The 20,172-nt window shown below is 41.0% G+C and overlaps 1 protein-coding gene across 4 annotated transcripts in view; it reads right to left on the reverse strand.

Annotated features, from left to right (window-relative positions):
- The window catches only part of KIAA0825 (KIAA0825 ortholog), a 565,784-nt gene that overhangs the window by 438,902 nt on the left and 106,710 nt on the right, over positions 1-20,172 (reverse strand). For all 4 annotated transcript variants that reach the window (XM_077289188.1, XM_077289179.1, XM_077289208.1 and 1 more), the window contains exons 9-10: positions 19,712-19,862; positions 11,974-12,164 (exon numbers count right to left, since the gene is read on the reverse strand). In XM_077289188.1, coding sequence (XP_077145303.1) covers positions 11,974-12,164; positions 19,712-19,862 — 342 coding nt within the window. The remainder of the gene's footprint in view (positions 1-11,973; positions 12,165-19,711; positions 19,863-20,172) is intronic.

Consider the following 20,172-nt stretch of genomic DNA (forward strand, 5'->3'; position numbering starts at 1 on the left):
CCATTTAAATGGAATCTCTTACCAGGCTTTTGCCATCTAATCTGCGACCAGTATAATGTAGAGACAGAGAACCTGATTCCAGTGATGTGTCACTTACTGGGCTGCATGCTATAGATTTGATAAAATCACTTTTATCAGCAGGAGACTATCACTAGAGGACTATTAAACCGGCCGCCATGTAGTCCTTCATATTCAAAAGCTCTACATAATCCCTATCTCACCACTGATTGGCAGCTTTCTGCCTATGCACAGTGCACATAGAAAGCTGGACTTGGCACCTGTCCACACTGCCAAAAGTACCAATATCTGGTTTAAAAACAACTGTATCACTGTCATTGATTGGCCAGCAAACTCAGAGGAAGATGAGAGACACCAGACCCAACAATGCTGACAAGCTGAAGGCTGCTATCAAAGCAACCTGGGCTTCCATAACACCTCAGCAGTGCCACAGGCTGATCACCTCCATGCCACGCCGCATTGATGCAGTAAATGATGCAAAAAGGAGCCCAGACCAAGTACTGAGTGCATTACTGAACATACAATTCAGTAGCCAAAATTTCGGATTTTAAAATCATTTTTCAAGCTGGTGTTATAAAGTATTCTAATTTACTGAGATAATGACTTTGGGGTTTTAATTGGCTGTAAGCCATAATCATCAACATTAACAGAAATAAACACTTAGAATAGATCACTCTGTTTGTAATGACCTCTATATAATATAGGAGTTTCACTTTTTGTATTGAAGAACTGAAATAGATTTACTTTTTGATGATATTCTAATTTTGCGAGAAGCATCTGTAGATAGTAAATGACCAAAATATACCATATATTATTTTGTTCCTCACTGCTCCCGAATAGACTGTTCTTGTTTTTTTCCTTAAAAATCTGATACACTGTTATAGAGATTTTGGCACTTTTATTTAGCGTTGCAATACATGCTAATTTCTATGATGTTAACCAATGGGGCGTTACTTACAGGATCCTCTGGGGCGTCTTTAATTTGAGCTGCATAATTACCCTCTAAACAACGCCCCCTTGTTAAAATCTATAAAGATAAGCATAATTTGAGTGCTAAATAAAAAGGGACATATTTTTGGAGCCATATAGAAGATTTTTAAGGAAACAAGTATGGAAGATGTAAGCTCCTACATTCGCAGTAGTGTTAAGAGGAAAATGTAATTCCACAAAGAGGCTTTCTCCGGTTCACTGTCACTCTTTAGTAAGAGCAGCACGACACAGATCTAGTGAACAGTTTACCTTTCTATTATCTATATAGAAATAAGATATTGGGAATAATGTGGTCTGCTCTATACAAATGTCCCAGACAAGTCCAGTACATGACATCTCACAATAACACCACTTCTCCACACCAGACTGATCAAATTAATAACACTTGTTACTTTGTGCTATGTGTCTTATACGCCGATCCCCAGCAGAGAGCCTCGGTACATGGTCACTAATGGCTGAAGACAGCAGAGCATTGTTCTCAGTGTTTACTGGAGCATAGCACCTGGACTGGGGCAGCGAGCGCTTGGTCCCAACACCACATTACGACTCCCCCAGTTAGAGCGTAACGTTACCATCATGTCACATATATATACTACATCTGCTCCCTCATCGCGGTCTACCTCCCTACCCATGCCCTCCATTCCGCAAATGACAGAATACGAACATCCTCCACAATCCGATACTCCCGCTGCCGTTTCCATGACTTTTCTCATGCTGCAAAGGTTCTTGGAATGCGCTACTCCATCCAATTAACTCCCAGCGCCCACAGTATGAACCCTCCCAACATGTGATGTACTGGTACATGCAATGCTGGGTCCATGTGTATGATGTGGTCTCATGAGCCGAGTTCGCACCGTATTCAGTACATGCTGGCTGCTGAATACTGCTTCTGTTAACCCATTCTGGGAACGCACCATTATATTTGCCCCCTGCCTTCACTCACATAATGGGATTGCACTGTAATGATTCACTTGTAAAGCGCCATGGAATAAATGGCGCTATAACAATAAATAATAATAAATAATAAAATGATGGACTGCTGCAGTGGCCATGAATTTTAAGCAAAAAAACAAAAACAAAGTGTCATTAAAAAAAAGCCTTGAATTTTTTTTTTGTTATGGAAAAATAAAAAGTTATATCTGTTGGAAGAAGGCGGAAAAAACCCCCCCAACATAGAGCAACTATAAGTGCACCATAAAGACACAGCTTGTTAGTCAGTCCCATCACATTACCATTATGATCTAACTTCTCCTAATTCTCCCTTCCAACATTCCTCAGAATCTGATCCTTTCTACCGTCTGCTCCCACACACTCCATGCACTCGAAAGCAATTTGTATCTGGACACAGACAGATCCTAGCTGGTGACCGATGACTGTAGCTTTACATGAATATCCTTATATAATTATTATAAAATGGCTAATACACTAATGCTACACTGTGATGTCTGGTATCATCTGGACATGTTCCTTCTGAATTGTAAAGTGTTGTGGAACCTGAAACTGCTCCTGGCAATACAAATGAGAGTTTCTGCCCAGTCTAAGGTTATGTGCACAAATTTAGGAATTTTCGCATTTTTTCGCGAAAAAAAAAAACGCATACATTAAGCATCCTATTATTAGAATGCAATCTGCAATTTTTGTGCGTTTTTTTCCGCGGCGGAATCGCATTCCGGAAAAAAACGCAGCATGTTCATTAAAGTGCGGAATCGCAGGGATTCCGCCCACATAGGAGTGCATTGATCCGCTTACTCTCTGCATGTGACTATCCCCACCATACGGGAAGTAAGCAGGCCATGTGCGGTTGGTACCCAGGGTGGAGGAGAGGAGACTTTCCTCCAGGTCCTGGGAACCATATAATTGTTAAAAAAAAAAAAGAATTAAAATAAATAAATAATGATATTCTCACCTTCCGGCGTCCCCGGCAGTCTTCCCGCTCCTCGCGATGCTCCCGTTCCCAGGGATGCTTTGCGAAAATGACTTGTGATGACATACGGTCTCGCGAGACCGCTACGTCATCTGGGGTCATGCCACAAAGCATAACTGGGACAAGAGCATCGTGAGGAGCGGGAAAACTGCCGGGGACGCCGGAAGGTGAGAATATCACGATTTATTTTTTATTATTTTTAACGTCCTATCTTTTTACTATTGATGCTGCATAGGCAGCATCAATAGTAAAAGTTGGTCACACTTGTTGGACAAGTGTGACCAACCTGTCAATCAGTTTTCCAAATGATGCTACAGATCGCTTGGAAAACCCTAGCATTCTGCAAGCTAATTATGCTTGCAAAACGCTAGTGTTTAGCGGGAATATGCATGCCAATTCCGCATGCGATATACCCGCGGCAGGAGTTGCAGAATTGCCGCGGAAATTTCCGCGCAAATCTGCAATGTGATCACTTAGCCTTAAGTGGCAACATAGTGCAGACCTTAGAAGTCTTTTTTCCACAGTGGTAGAAGAGCACTGACTCCATATGGCGGTGACTGTAATACAGGCTGCAGTGACGGTGACTATATACAGGCACATACAGCAGGAGCCGCATAGAGAAGAGCACTAATTATCCAGCGTTCTGCAGCGAGTACATGACAATACAGCAGGATCCCGGCTGACACAGCATTTGTGAATGAGGCTCGGTGTAAATACATGCAGAGCTTGAATGAAGAGAGATCTTCTGCAAAAAGGTAAATATTGAATATGATTTTTTACAAGACTTGGCATCAGATTTCACTCTGCAAATTAGATTTGGCAGTAGATTTGGCTCTGTAAAACAGTTTTGTCTCCACATACGAGTGTGCACATTAGACTTGATGCCAGGCGCTGCACGCAGCAAGATTGTAGAGGCGGGGGAGTCCCAAAAGCATGGCTGCTCACAATGGTCCCCCTCGTGTCCTCTTCACACCCTGCACAATACTTTGCCAAATTTTGACATGTGTAGATTTTGTTTTCTAAATAAATGGTCTGTGAGGGATTTATTCACACTCTGGGATGTTTCTAAGATCAGCAAATCAGTCTATAACTTGGGGAAAAAAAAGAATTAGTATTGATATGCATAATACAGGGTGGTACAGGATGGTTATGGGTTAGTATCCAGTTGGGCAACGTACTCTGCAGTAGGATATTGGTTCAATCTCTGTATTCACAATTGCTAGGAAAAAAATCCTGTATGAGAGAAAAAAACAAAACAAAAAAGCGCGACTACCACCAAACAAACGCGTTAAATCAGAAACTTATGTCTACCTGCAGGAGCCACTAGGGGGAGCTAGCAGCATTAGGAGTTATACAGCAGTGTTCTAGTTCTTGTGGTGACACCAGGGGGTTTCCAAATACTAAGAAACCCCCTCCCCTTGTTTGCTCAGGAACTGGACTTTAAAGTTTTTTTTTTCTTTTTTTTTTTTTGTTACAATTGACACAATTCTAGGGGTCCCACTGCAGGGTCAGCTGTCAATCAATAAAACAGGTGTTTCTTTACATTTATTACCTTTTTAAAAGGAGTGGTCGGGCACGTGCTTGACCACCAATCAACCCATACTTCTCGCCTTTGCAGCCGTGCATGATGGCAGTAAGGAGAAATGTTGGGGGGTTTGGAACCCATAGCGATCAGTTGACCCCATAATTATCAGACATGTATCACCCATCCCGTAGAGAGGCAACAATTGTCAATTATGAAAAAAGCCCTTAACCCCTTCCTGACAATTGTAAGACTGGAGCAGGGTTCCTCTCAATTTGTAGCACTAGAATAGATCAGTAGAAGTGACTATGGCTACAGCATAATTGTATCACACGTACTAAGCTGTGTGCAACATCGTTACATAAAACTTCTGTCATAGCTTTGAATTTACGACATACAATTAATACGTTTGTGACCTGTTTTCTGTATGTGCAGACGTTTTTCAGGATTTCCACGTGTAAATCTAATAGTGTGAGCCACCAGTTTGACCATTTCATTATTTCTAATTGTCCAATGCATACAAGGTAAAAGAACAAACAAACCTTATACCTAAATAGTTTTGTGTTTTGTGTCCACAGCTCTCATGTGGACCTGGGTCTTCATAGTAACAGACTAGTCACAAAGTTTGCGATTAAGCAATCCTACTCCGGTTTGGCTGTTCCCTAATTTTACAACATACACTTGGCCTCCCAGTTATCAGACATTTATAATCTATCCCCTCCATAGGGAATGCATCTCAGTTAGGGGAAAAAATGTTGAAGACCAGGCCATTTAACCCATTCCTGACCTGGCACATTTTTTGAATTTTTTATACGTGCAGTTTAAGGGTATGTGCACACGCTGCGGATTTTGCTGCGGATCGGAGCGGATTGGACGCTGTGGACTTGCAGCAGTTTTCCCTGAGTTTACAGTACCATGTAAACCTATGGAAAACAAAATCCGCAGTGCACATGCTGCGGAAAAAAACCACGCTGAAACGTAGCGTTGTTTATTCCGCAGCATGTTCATTCTTTGTTCAGATTCTGCAGCGGTTTATACCTGCTCCATTATAGGAATCCACAGGTTTAAATCCGCAGGTGGAATCCGCACAAAATCCACAAAAAAATTGCGGCAAATCCACGGTAATTCCGCAGTGCGGTTTACCTGCGGATTTAGCAAAACCAGTCCGGAAAAATCCGCAGAGTAATCCGCAGCGTGTGCACATGCCCTCAAGAGCTGTAAAAATGTGAAAATATAGGAAATACCTGCCTGTTTTCTCCTTTTTAAGGACCACAAAGGACTACAGAAATACATTTAAAATTTGTTTCCATCTCTATCAATTGTTTGTAGACATTTTTTTTCTTCACTTGAGAAAGCACCAGCAATTTGGATTGTCAGTGGCTTTTTTTTTTTAATTTTTTTTCAAACGTTTTTTTTCGGATTTACGTATTATGCTTCCTATGAGGTCATAAAAGACCTTTGGGGGTATTTCAACCTCTTTATATATTCTTTTTCTAAATCTGAATGTGTTTGCAATTTGGGTTGTTACAGTGGAAACGTAGCATAGCAGAGCTTAAAGTTTTTTGTAAGAACCAACAGCTCCTGCTCCGTCCCTACACCCGGAAATCAAATGATCACTGGTCCGAATGAGGAAGTCGCAGTTAGCGCTTATCATTATTAGAGCGATTGTTCAGCATTGGGTATATAAATAAGGCAGAGATGGTAATAAACCATTGGCGCCTTCTCTGTGGAACTGTGACTGTGTCTGAAAGTCAGTTCCCCGCAGCTGAACGACAGTGTGTATTATTATTATTATTATTATTTATTTATATAGCACCATTGATTCCATGGTGCTGTGCATGAGAAGGGGTTACATACAAATTATAGATATCACTTACAGTAAGCATACTAACATTGGTAGGCTGGTACAGTGGGAAGAGGACCCTGCCCTTGCGGGCTTACATTCTACAGGATTATGGGGAAGGAGGCAGTAGGTCGGGGGTTGCAGTAGCTCCTGTGGTGTTTAGGTGGCCCCGTGGTCATTGCAGGTTGTAAGCTTTTTTTGAAGAGGTGGGTTTTCATGTTCCAACTGAAGGATCCAAATGTGGTGGATAACCGGACGTGTTGGGGCACAGAATTCCAGAGGATGGGGTATACCCGGGAGAAATCTTGATGCTTTTGAATATTACTGCAGAGCAGAATGTGGACCCCCAGGACATTTATCGCGTTTGAGTGGTCCCAGAAGTAGATAAAGAGAACCTTTCACTTATGTTTTAAATTTAAACTGAGTACCTCTTCCAACTGGCGCTGTTCCACTGATTCTGGAATAGCTTTTATTGTTTTTTTTTCTGGGACCCTCTTTTCCAAAGTCATGCCTCCTTGTAATAAAGATGCTAATTTTCTCTTCAACCAACTAGACGTATATTACATAATTTTTGTCACAGAGGAGAAAAACTAAACGCCGTTTGGTGAAGTTCTGTGGTTGAAAGGATAACTTGCATCTTTATTACTGGGTGGGGAACATAACTTTGGAACGGACGGTCACAGAATAAAAGAAAAACTGTTCCAGAATCAGTTGAACAACGGCAAATGAAGGGAGGACTCCATTTAAATTGAAAGGTCCTCTTTGAACAACAGTAGATAACTCTAAGATTAGGACCAGGATTCCTCTCCATTTATAGAACTTGGGTAAGTTTGCAAATGTGAATATTTTTCAGGGTACAGTAAATGTACTAAACTGTATGACACACTGTTAAATACTGATCAACAACTCCCAGATTATACCGCCAGTCAAATTGATTTTAGCAAAAGAATTTAGACTACTAAACATATGCCATGCTATTAAAGTCATACATTTAATCCTATTTTCTGTCCCCAATTTCCAATATGCATTAATTCCAAGACAAATTCTATGTAACCAATTAGACAGTCTGTATGGTAGAAATCAAATGAAGTATTGCTCAGCTACAGAACGTGAAGAATGAACCAGCTAATCCTCATTAAGTGCAGAATCCTTCCTAAAGAGAGTGTGCATGAAAGCATCAGTGTCACTTATTCCTAGGATCCTGGTCACCCATAGGACGAGTGTCACCAACATGCAGCAATAATGAGTACTAACAGGCAATAAGAAGGACTTAGATGTGTAGCTATAAAGTCACTATTGTAACACAGCTTAAGAAAAGTGCTTTGTCCTTTTGCAATATATTCCTGCAACATTGTAATCTACCTGTAACCTTGTTATATAGTACATTTGCATTCATGACACATCCTTAACTTCACATCATTTTTTCACAATGTGCAGGAAGATTTGAAAATTTCTGTAACATGTAAGTGGAATGCTCACCTCCGTTTTACTTTTTATTATCTCATGAAAAAAAAGAACTACCTTAACTTTCCAAATAATAATAGTTAAAAATCTCTAATTGATTTGTGTCTACAGCTCCCATGCAGACATTACTGTCTCCATAGAAACAGACTACAAACAAACCTTGTGTAGTCTGAGTCTGCAGTTAGCCTTCCTTTTTGCTGCCCCTTAATTTTTAAAAACATACACTTGGCTAATTTGTAGTACACTACTCAACATTGTAACACCGAGGAAAAAAAAGTTTTAGAATTATGGATATCAGGATGGATAGTCATATGATATGATATGGATATGTTAAAAAAAATAGAATCAAAATGTTCAAAACATTTCAATATATTCAGTATCAAGTACGAATTCTAAGTGAAGAAACACAGTCCAAGCATTTACACAGATGGCTGCTATGAATGGGGTTATTAATGGTTGTCTGAGGATTGTTCTGCAGCGCTGAATGCACAAGGTTATAGAGGGAATGGCTGGCCTACAGGACCAAGACAGGTTATTAAACTTGTAAGGGAGGCCTCCACCCCTCTTTTTTTGAGCTGTGCGCACAGGAGCCGTTCTGTCCAGCATGTCCACATGGACATTCCTTTTCTGAATCCTGCTCATACAGGTAATGTACATATGACCAGGTTTTAAATACATCAGATAGGGATTACATACATTAGTTAGGACTGCTCTGATATGGGTATACCTTGGCGATTGGTAGAGCGGCTTAATATACATTTTTTGCAAAAAACGTATCAACCAAATACCCTGTTTTTTCCATCTTTTTACTAGCACTTGCTGTCCACTGTGATTTTTTTGCAACAGAGTGGTTTTGGTTTTACTGTGCTTTTTTGTGTTTTCAGGCTATTAAACTTGGAGTTTTTCACTTTGGAATAAGAAAGCTTGGGGGTGAATGTATTACAATGTACAAATATATGAGGGGACATTACAGATATCTTTCATCTTTTTACACTTGGGCCAGCGACGGTGACAAGGGGGCAACTTCTACGTCTAGTGGAAAGAAGGTTTAAATCATATTCATAGAAGGTTATTCTTTACTGTAAGAGCAGAAAGGCCATGGAACTCTACTACATGATGTTGTAATCATTAATTCACTAATTCTATTACAGGTTATGGGACATTGATGCAGGGATCTAGTGTGATTGTCATATGAGGAGCTGGGAAGAAATTTTACACTAATATGGGGCATCTGCCTTATTGGGATTTTGCCTTCCTCTTGAACATGCTAGGTCAGGGGTGGGGAAACTCACCTTTTCTCCAGCCCATGGGCAGATTCCTGGGGACTCGGCCAGCGAACAAGTTTTACAGTCCCTTTAATTTATCCATGCACTGCGAGCATACACACAGAGTTTTCACTAATGAACGCTGAGTCTCATGCAATGAAAGATTACGTCCTGATGCTGAACAGTGCCAGAGTCAGAACGCACTCTGTGGGCAGAGCTAGCAGGCAATGTGCTCCCATCCCACAGATGAAGACAGCAGTGGCAGCCCCAGCATCTCCAGGGAGGTCTCTGCTTCTGCCCCATCGTCTCCTAGGAGTTCTCTACTCCTGCCCCAGCGTCTCCTGTGAGGTTTCTTCTTCTGCCCATTCATCTCCTGTAAGGTCTCTGCTTCTGCCTCAGTGTCTCAAGTCATGTCTCTGCTCCTGCCCCAATGTCTCTGCTCCTGCCAGTATTTAGGTTATAGATTGAACTCCATGGATTTATGTCTACTTTCAGACTTAAAATCTATGAAACTAAGAAACTTGGGACCGAAAATCTTCAATATTTGCTGTCAGCAGCTTCCTTTGCAATTACCGACCAATGACATTGCTTGAGACGTAAATCTGGAGATGCTGCAGGCCATGGCACCATGTTTAGCCCACACAGGCTTCTCAAAATAGCATGAGCAACATGCGGCTTGGAGTTATCATGACGAAAAATTGGCTCATGGGGCACTTTGAAGAAATGGTCGCTCTACTGGTTCCATAATATATCTGTTCTGTACTGCAAACGGAACACCATTTAACATGCAAAAGGCTCTAAGCAGTGTCTTCAAAAACCATCAGAAAGTGTATGCATCACATCTGGCCACAAGCCAGACATCCAGCTACAGGTGTTCCATTGACCTTATGCCACTGCTGTCAAACACTATCATGGTGCAGAATGAGACAGGAATGGAGGTTGGAATGGAGGTCTATCATATTCAGCAATGAGTCACATTTTCTGTAATGACAGCTGAAGATTGATCCGAAGACCACATAGGTACCACCATGAAGAGGCATTCATTAGTCAACGTCATACCAGTCACACTCCAAGGGTTACTGAGTGAGGGTGGCATAATGTATGGTAGCTATATCTTTGCTCCTGCCCCAGTGTCTCCTGTGAGTTCTCTGTTCCTGCCTCAGTATCTACTGTGATGTCTTTGTTCCTGCCCCACAGTTTCCTTTGAGGTCTCTGCTCCTGCTCCACAGTTTCCTTTGAGGTCCCTGCTCCTGCCCTAGCGCCTCCAGTAATGCAAATGCTCCAGCCCCCATCATCTCCAACTGACTGCAGTTAGCCGTTCTTTATAAAACTTATTATAAAAGAAAATTGATTGTGCTCCAAAACAACGGAAACCTGGAAAAGCAGTTGCAAGTAGAACCTTGATCAACACCACCTAATATTATACGCCGCATAAAAGAGAAGTAGTTCCAGCCATCACAAATTATTTGACCAAATGTAGCAGGATCATTTTCAAGTTGATAATTTTGTGCAATTCTTTATAAATATCCAAATGGCCCTTGGCAAAAAAAGGTTCCCACCCCCTATATTAGGTTATAGGTTGAACTCCATGGATTTAGGTCTACTTTCAGACTTAAAATCTATGAAATTAAGAAACTTGGGAATGAAAATCCTAAATATTCGCTGTTAGCAGCTTCATTTGCTATTACCGACCAATGACATTGCTTGTCTAGATGAGACGTAAATCTGGAGATGCTGCAGGCCATGGCAGCACATTTAGCCAACACAGGCTACTCATAATAGCATGAGCAACATGCGGCTTGGAGTTATCATGATGAAAAATTGGCTCATAGGGACTTTGAAGAAATGGCCGTTCTACTAGTTCCATAATATATCTGTTCTATACTGCAAACAGAACACCATTTAACATACAAAAGGCTCTAAGCAGTGTCTACAAAAACCATCAGTAAGCGTATGCATCACATTTGGCCACAAGCCAAACATCCAGCCACAGGTGTTCCACTGACCTTATGTCACCGCTGTCAAACACTATCATGGTGTAGAACGAGACAGCAATGGAGATTGGAATGGATGTCTATCTTCTCAAGGAATCACGCCTTTTGTAATGATAGCTGAAGATTGGTCCAAAGATCACATGGGTACCACCATGAAGAGGCTCTTATGAGTCAACGTGATACCAGTCACACTCCAAAGATTACTGAGTGGAGGTGTCATAACGTACGGTAGGTGCCCCCTTTAGTCTTCATTCTAGATATACTAACAACTTAGCGTTACCTGGATTTTGTGGTGGAAGCAGCAAATTTGCCATTCTCCAAAGTGTTCTGAGAGCCGCTATTCAAAAAAGACAACACCAAGCTGCATGGGCCTCATGATACTGTCAGCAGCCTGCATGGCCTAGTCATGCTATAATGGCCTGCAGCATCTATGGACTTGTCTCCAATCGGTCACATCTGGAATGTCATTGAATGGCAAAGGCAAAGAAAGCTCAAGCAGCGGATCTTGATGATTTATGTGACCAAGTGCAATCCTAATTGTTAGAAATTACTCAGACAACAATTGATACATGTGTTGGCTGCTATCAATAATAATAGATTAAGTGCGTGCATTTCCGAGCATGGTGTTCATACGTGATACTGAATACATCAAGATTTATTGAAAATGTTCTTGCCATTTTTTTTTATCATTCACAGTAATTGATGCGATTTCCATAATTCCATGAGTCTTCCTACTTGGAGCTGCAATTTTAATGTTGAGGAATGTATGTTACATCGGAGAAACATAGGTCTGCATGGGAGCATTACATGGAGAACAATAGATTTTTAATTTAGAATATCTGATTATCATATTAGATGCTTTTAGCAGAGGTGGATATTCCTTTTAAACATACTGACTATATATCGTTTCTATCAAGATAATAATTTTAGCATGTGGTAATAAGTGATTTTACCGTATCTGTGATGCCCGCTTGTAGTTAGGATGAACCTGGGCATATCTGAAGGTCAACAAAGCTAACGTTTCTTCCAAAACTTCTGAAAAAATCTTGTGTCCATGAAATGGTGGGACATTGGTCCAGAGATCATGGCGGAGTCCACTACAGAAGTAATGCCACATTTGGATGGAAAATGAACACCGTTCCCCCTTCATAAATATAAAATGATTGTAAATATTAGAATAAAAACAAGTCAATCTATATTCAACACATTAAAATCAGGGGAAATAACATGAAAAGTGGTGCTGACATCCAAACCATAACCATCAGTTCAGAGAAGTGTTCCACAAAATAAATTCTTATTTTATTATTCATTTTTTAGTAATGAAACAATTTGTGTTATATCACTTATTTATGTGAAAAAAATAATCAGACAGCAGTGCTATGCCATTGATTCAGTAATGCAGGAAAAGGCCAGGAGTGGGGCCTCATGGGTAAGATAGGGTAGCGTGGTGGCTCAGTGGTTTGCACTGATGGTTAGCAGCGCTGTAATCCTGTTTTCAAATTCTACCAAGGACAATATCTGCAAGGAGTTTGTATGTTCTCCCCGTATTTTCGTGGGTTTCCTCAGGGTCCTCGGGTTTCTTCTGGGTTCTCGGTTTTCCTCTCACCCTCCAGCACTACTGATATGTAATTTAGATTGTGACCCCCATTGGGGACATTGCTAGGGAATATCATAGTGCTACATCAGCAATGCATAATAAGTAAATAAAGATGTACCCAGGGCAGAAGTCCTCAAACTCTGGTACTTTGAAATGTAACAGTTTGCGCTGAGCCGCAAGTAAAGCATAAAAGCCACATTTGGATCTTAAGAACCTGGTTGTGTACTGATCTAGGGACCTGTCAATCCAGGACAGTGGGCAGGAGAAGAAACCGGGAATCCAACTGTCTGACTAGTTTCCAACGCGGGTCGACCCTTGGGGATATTAACGTATGTTTTGCTCTGAAATACCGCAGAGTTTCAGAGTCAAAAATACCTGTCTGAGTTCATACAGCCAGTGCCTGATACATGTTGTCCCTGGATTGGGCAGCATATGTCACCTGTCGGATTCACCTTAACCCCTTTCCAACATTGGGCATAATAGTACGCCCAAGTCGGACTCCCTCCCTTTGATGTGGGCTCCGGCGGTGAGCCCACATCTTTCCCAGGACATGTCAGCTGTTTTGAACAGCTGACATGTGGCCAAAAAATCGGCAAGTGGAATTGCAATCCACCCGTGGCTTTTAACCCATTAAATGCCGCTATCAAACTCGGACAGCGGCATTCAACAAGCGCTTCTGGCCATCTCGCCGGAAATCCGCCCACCGATGACCCCGTCACGTGATCGCGGGTCACCGGTGGATTTGCATGACAACCAGAGACCTCAACGATTGTCACTGCTGGCTATCTGTGAGCACCGCCCAGTGGTAGGCGCTCATTGCAAGTGAGTAATTCAGCTATATATAGGCGATCTGATCATCGGCTGAATGTAGCAGAGACGATCGGGTCATGGCAGCATGCCAAAAGTAAAAAAAAATGTTTCTAAAAATGTAGAAAAAAACTAAAAAATAAAGTTCAAATCACCCCCCTTTCGCCCAATTAAAAATAAAAATCAAATACACACATATTTGGTATCGCCGCATTCAGAATCGCCCAAACTATCAATAAAAAAAAAAGGATTAACCTGAACTCTAAATGGCGTGGTGAGAAAAAAAAAAGTAAAAACGCCAGAATTACAATTTTTTGGTCGCCACGACATTGCATTAAAATGTGATAATGGGCGATCAAAAGATTGTATCTGCACCAAAGTGGTATTATTATAAACATCAGCTCGGCACAAAAAAAAGGCCTCACACAACTCGAGATAAAAAAAATGGAAACGATATAGGTATTGGAAAATGGCACAATTTTTTTTTTTCATTTTACACAAAGTTTGGAATTTTTTTCACCACTTAGATAAAAAAAGAACCTAGACATGTTTGGTGTCTATGAACTCAATGACCTGGAGAATCATAATGGCAGATCAATTTTAGCATTTAAAGAACCTAGTAAAAAACAGCCAAACAAAAAACAAGTGAGGGATTGCACATTTTTATGCAATTTCACTGCACTTGGAATTTTTTTCCCGTTTTCTAGTACAGGAAATGGTAAAACCAATGGTTGGTATGCATGGCGCCCTCATCCCTATCCTGGTATGCGTGGCCCCCTTATCCCTATCCTGGTATGCAAGGCGCACAGTGTCAGCTGGAGCATTCCTGCAGCTGTCGGCAGTCACGTGTGCTGCTATACTTAAGAGTAATGAATATTCACCGCATTCCACTCCCATGGGCACGGAATGCAATAAAATATCCCATGCAATAAAATGCAAATGAATTATGTAAAAATCATAACAGTATGATTTTCTGGATTTTTTTAACTCCATTCTTTGTAGATGGGGAAACTTGCAGTGTATCAAATACTTATTTTTATTTAGGGGAGTAAGGCATATGTCTTAATTTACACTTCTTTTGTTTTTAAAGAGATTCTCCAAGAATGTGAATAAGATGTCTCTCATCAAAGTCATGTTTCAGGACAGGCTGCAGTCTGAAAAAAAAACACAGCTCCCAGGACCTGTATCAACTGACAGAGGAGCTGGATTGTAAGCACACATACAGATATGTTGCCAGAGAAGGGCTAAAACAGGAGAAAAAAAAAAATAATCTTCTTGGTTGGCTACAAACAGAGGACTGAGGCTGGAGAAGAAATTCTTTGTGCTTAGTCAGCCAAGGAGAATATTTATTCTTTCTGATGTCACAGCCCTTCTCCTTAACTTACGGAGTTATGTGTGCTTATGATACTGGTTTTCTGTCAGTTGAGGCACAGGTCTCGAGAGTTTTGTTTCTCCAGATTGCAACCTGTCTCGACACAACTAGGAAGGGCTGTCATTTGAATTACACGATATGAGCCATTTTATTACATTCTTGGAGAACCACTTTAAGGTAAAATTCAGTATCCAACACTTTTAAATGGTGTTTCAAGGCCTGTTAAATTGTTGGCTATTAAATTAAAGGGTCGCCATCTCCAACAGGTGGCATTAGAGACAGTCCTCTTTCTTCTGGACAATACAGTATTTCATTGGAGAAACATGGAGACAAGTCCTTTTTTAAACATCAACCTTGTCTGTGTTACTCTTCCAGTAATATATTCTTGCTTCATTGTGCACTCTCAGCTCTATCCTAATTTTATTGTCCAAGATTTATTAAACTCCTGGTTATGGAAGTTGTTCTTATCTTCCAGATCTGGACCTCATAAAAGAAAAAGCTAACAAGATAACGGTGCACAACTGTTAGGCATGACCCGATGATGCCATTTTAACAGAAACATTATTGGAGTTGTTCAGGCAACTACATTTGTGTAGATTCATTAGCATTACTAATGGACTTTTATGAACTTCTTCCAGTGTATTATGAAAGGGCAGAGGAATAAAATTAACCACACAACTCCACTCACATAAATATGTATTCATGTGAGAGCATAGGCCATGGAACATCTTTAAGATGTGTCAAGACGTTTCACCTATTACATGCACTAAAACGGATTTTTATGACTTTATGAGGAATTGGCAGATGTTCTAATAGATTAAGATGACCTCATTTCTTCCTGACCAGATCAGAAGATTAGTGTAATTTCCGGGACTTCTTAAATAAAATCAGCCCATGCTATTATACTGAGAATAATGCATTCTAATACGAACAGAGATTCATCAATATAGATTTTATTCAGCTCCAGGTTTACTCTGCAGCTCATGATCAAACATGCAAAGCCTATTACTGAGGTAGTTATTTCCTTACAATTTATCCATCTCAGACTGCTTATGAAATTTGTTCGGTTACATTATGTCAGGTCACAGTGACCTGCATTCATTATCAAACATGTGGCTTCCAGGTCCTGTCTGACCGTCTAAAGTCAGTCTTGCATCTCATTAATTACACATGTGACCATGAATTTGTCTTGTGTGTTTCCTTTATATATACACACACACATGATTATATCTAATGATCTGTTATTCTAAAAAAAAAATAGATCTACAGCTTACCACCACGTGGTATTCAGCGCACTGAAGAATACAGCCAAATTTTGCCATACCTTTATAACAGTGCCACACTTCGGGTCAACAACTTCACTTAGCTATACCAAAACAATGTGGTCACAGACGGTCATGTATGCTAGAAGAAGGAGCATGCTCCGCTATTTGGTTAGCTAACATGACAAGCACAACGGTGGAAATGTGACAAACCCCATGAAAATCAAATGGGTGCACCGGCAGCTATTCAGGTGTCACATGACTGATTTGGCACTGCCGATATCTTCAATGCTCCATCAAAGAAAAACATAAAACAGAAATGGAGCAGGATTCTTTGAACTGGCACCTCCGGATCTAATCACAGATGAATTTGAATGGTCCACAGACAGACGAAGAGGTGTCACACCCCAGACTGGAGTGGGACCACATATCTTCATGTCGGTTTGCTGTATATTATTTGATTCCATATAGCACTTTAGAGCATCGCTTTTTATCTACATAGAAATATGAACCTAGTACTAAATGGGTTGTCCACGACTTATTCTGCTTTAAAAATGGCCAATCTGCGTCTGGAAAATACCCATTGATAAGATACATGGAAGCTGATCAACTGCCACTAAATAGCCTATTTAGACAGGCTGAGCGTACAGCCATGTGCACAGAATAATCCTTAAAGGGGTTGTCCACTACTAGGACAACCCCTTCTTGATCTAAATGTTTGGCCCCAATAAAATAAAAAAGCCTATTCTCACCTTCCGGGCTGGCACCATTACTGTGGTATTGGCACTCGCAGCCTCGGGGGCTCCTGTGAGGTTGTTACGACATGAACCCGATGCCCAGTCAGTGCTGGCGTCACTGTCTCCGCCTTCGTACGAACATGAAGAGGAAGCCAGGGCTGCAGCTGATCTCTGACTTCCTTTTCATGTTCAATCCATAGGAATGAGGGGACAGTGATGACAGCGCTGATTGAGTGCCGGGCTCCCATGTCATAACAACCGCATGAGAGCCCCGGGACTGCGAGTGCCGACACCCTGCCGGAATGGAGCAAATATGGGAGGCGAGTATAAGCTTTTATGTTTTATCGGGGCCAAATATTTAGATTAAAAGGAGTTGTCCTAGTAGTGGACAACCCCTTTAATACAATTTTTCTATACAAACAGAATATCATTGCTCTCAGCAACATATCTACACAGGATGACGTGCCACCGAGAACGTTGATTTTTAAGCATGCTTAAAAATCAATTCACCTGATGTTTGCTTGTTTTTTGTGATTGGCAGCCTGTGTTGATTCAGGATTAACGGGAACAAGCAGTGTAAACGCACACTGATTACCTACACCCAGTCCACACCGATCAGCTGATCTCTGCCCTGGCAGCGGTTTCATGTAAGAAATGTGTTATACTCATGTCTCAGGTATATAGGGCTTCGCTCCCTTCACCTCAGTCCGCTGCCCTCTGTCGTGCTCCACATCGTGTTTTTCAGGTTGGCTTAGAGATATCATCCCCATGATCCTATTTAAGGCTCATTAAGACACACGTGGTTCTTTGGATTGTGATTGAAGACTCTAGTTGTGTGTACTTCACCTCTTGACCACACCGTTCTAAACTCGATTCTATTTCTGCTAACTACACTTCATCCGCCCTGCTGCTCCCAAGATTCCAGGGTGTTCCGTGTCCTCGCTCCATGTGAGTTTATTCTGCCAGTTGCACCAATGCCTTGGGTTTGTGTTCCCACCTGGAACTGGGGTTTAGTGAGTCTACCTAACCTGGTGAGCCTTAACAAAATGGAGAGGAACACCACAACTCCATACATTGGTCAGAGGCTGCTGCTGAATCTGCCGTTTGTCTCACATTCACTTAAATAGGAGAAGAACTACAGTACTCGGCAGCGTTTTGCTGCAGTATTAAGCTCCACATTTTGCTTACCTCCAGCTACTGCTAAAGAAGGTATCAGTTGATTAGTAGGGGTGACACGTGTCCGGCTCCAACAGATCTTACATTGCTGCCCTATCCTGTACTTAGGTCATAAATATACGAATCCCATAAAATCCCAATTGTGGCAGAGAAGATGGACAGAATACAAGATGGGGACGGCGGGTTTTGGACTCCAAGTGATCTGATAACCAGTTCTAAGGCTAGGACTCATCAATATCCCAAGTTTAGACACGGTGAGTAACTGCATGTAAATATCTGTTGTAGGATTAAGCAGCAGTGCATGATCATGAATTAATGGTGGACTGCGGAATATTTGTACAGTACGGCCACTACTGTAGTCCACGGCCAAGGTTGAGACTTTTTACACTTTTGAAAATCATGATTTAAACTATGCTTCCCTGAGTTGAAGATATTATGAACTATGGTACCACTAATAGATATGTTCTATCGTGTGACAACAAGTACATAGCCTAGACAGCCGTGCTGTTTTATCATGATCACTTGTCTACACTCATTCACTTCTTCTGACCTTTTTGTTATTCTTAACCACTTTCTCCTCATTAACATCTGCTCTTGTTGTAAGCTAGTACAGCATAAACAGATGTGAGGTTTTACTTTGCTTCTACACCAAGAAAGTAACATCTGGGATTTATCATATAAACCTCCAAAATATTATCTTTACACAGACCATTATTTATCCATTTGACAAGTGCAATGCTACAATAATTATAGGAAGGGACCTAGTAGAACATTATCTTTTGGGAATGTATGAAAAGCAGTGTCTTTGTATGAAAAAGATTCCACCAGCCAGGTGATTACTCGGATGCCAAACCATTTTTTCACCTGTCCAAAAGCAAAACTGTGTGTTAATGTCCTACGGTCCACAACACTACACTGGCTGCTGAAGAATAAAAAACAATATGTCCGGAGGGAAGCTCAAATGGCAGAAGTGGTCACTCCAACTGATGACTTGTAAGAAAACACAAGCCATGAAAAAGTCTACATTGGGAGACTATGGATCTTATATAACTAACTCTCAACCTTACAGAGGAAACAGACCACTAATGACAATGATGGGCTGCAGCGGTCATGTGCGCATGTAAGCAGAGATCAGCGTGGACCATCCGAGCAGCAGTAATGAGGCCAAAAGGACATGGACAGAGAGGAGTTGAGGTTCCTGCCCCTTTTGGCTAATAAATCTAGATTTAGGAACAAAGAAAGATCAAAATGTCAAATTCAGGAAAACAGCTGTTGTCCCCTTTTTAAACATACAAGATTTTAACTAGATTCTAGTATTTAGTCGAGGCAAAAAAAAAGACATTTATGATAAGTGAGAAGTCCTCTTTAAAGGAAGACTTGTTTTTGGAAGCCACTTACAATGCAAACTATGTGGATTTAGATCCTGTGTATCGGGGCATCTAATACTGGCATTATGCACATACTTGAGGGAATACTAAATAAAGTACAAATGTGTATTCAAACTGCGCTAAAAAAAAAAAGTGGAAAACTAGTGCTGACCATCTATTTTTCCTTAAGCTTTTACAATAATATAATGTTGGTATTATTCCTACAGAGTCAGGATACAAGTATCTGTCTATAGAATAAATGTGTCTCTTGCGCGTGGCGGGCCAGCAGGAGAGCTAATGGTCTGAATTCCCTCGAACATGGCCAATGAAATGTAACAGAATCAATCACGGGACGTTGTCGTCACACTCGCACCTCATAAAAAGCTTTGTTGTCTTCCCAGTGGTGACTCTCCGCATCCATGAAAAGGCTCGTAGCACAAACATTCACACAGTAACTTGTTACGTGAATCTGGAGATCGCTGATAAAATCCTGATATCGCTTTATCACTGCTAGAAACAAGGGTCTATGGAAAAAGAGATGATGATCAGAATGGATACATGAAATAGCTGTGAAGAACATGGTCATAACGTCAGGCAACATGCTCGCCATACCAGTGTAAACATTTAGCAAAATAAAAGTCTGCCTGATCAGTGGATTTCTTATTTTTTTGTATCGTATGAGATAACAATCAATTTTATATCCGAGACTGAAGTAACTGGACCAGCTGTTTTATGTGGACGCTCTCCAGAGTTGACAGATTTGGAAAGATTCCCATACTTGATCCCTAAGATACATGGAAAAACTACATCCCTCTTTAGAAGATAACACATATT

The sequence above is a fragment of the Ranitomeya variabilis genome, chromosome 1 (assembly GCF_051348905.1).
Source record: "Ranitomeya variabilis isolate aRanVar5 chromosome 1, aRanVar5.hap1, whole genome shotgun sequence".
Taxonomy (NCBI): Eukaryota; Metazoa; Chordata; class Amphibia; order Anura; family Dendrobatidae; genus Ranitomeya; species Ranitomeya variabilis.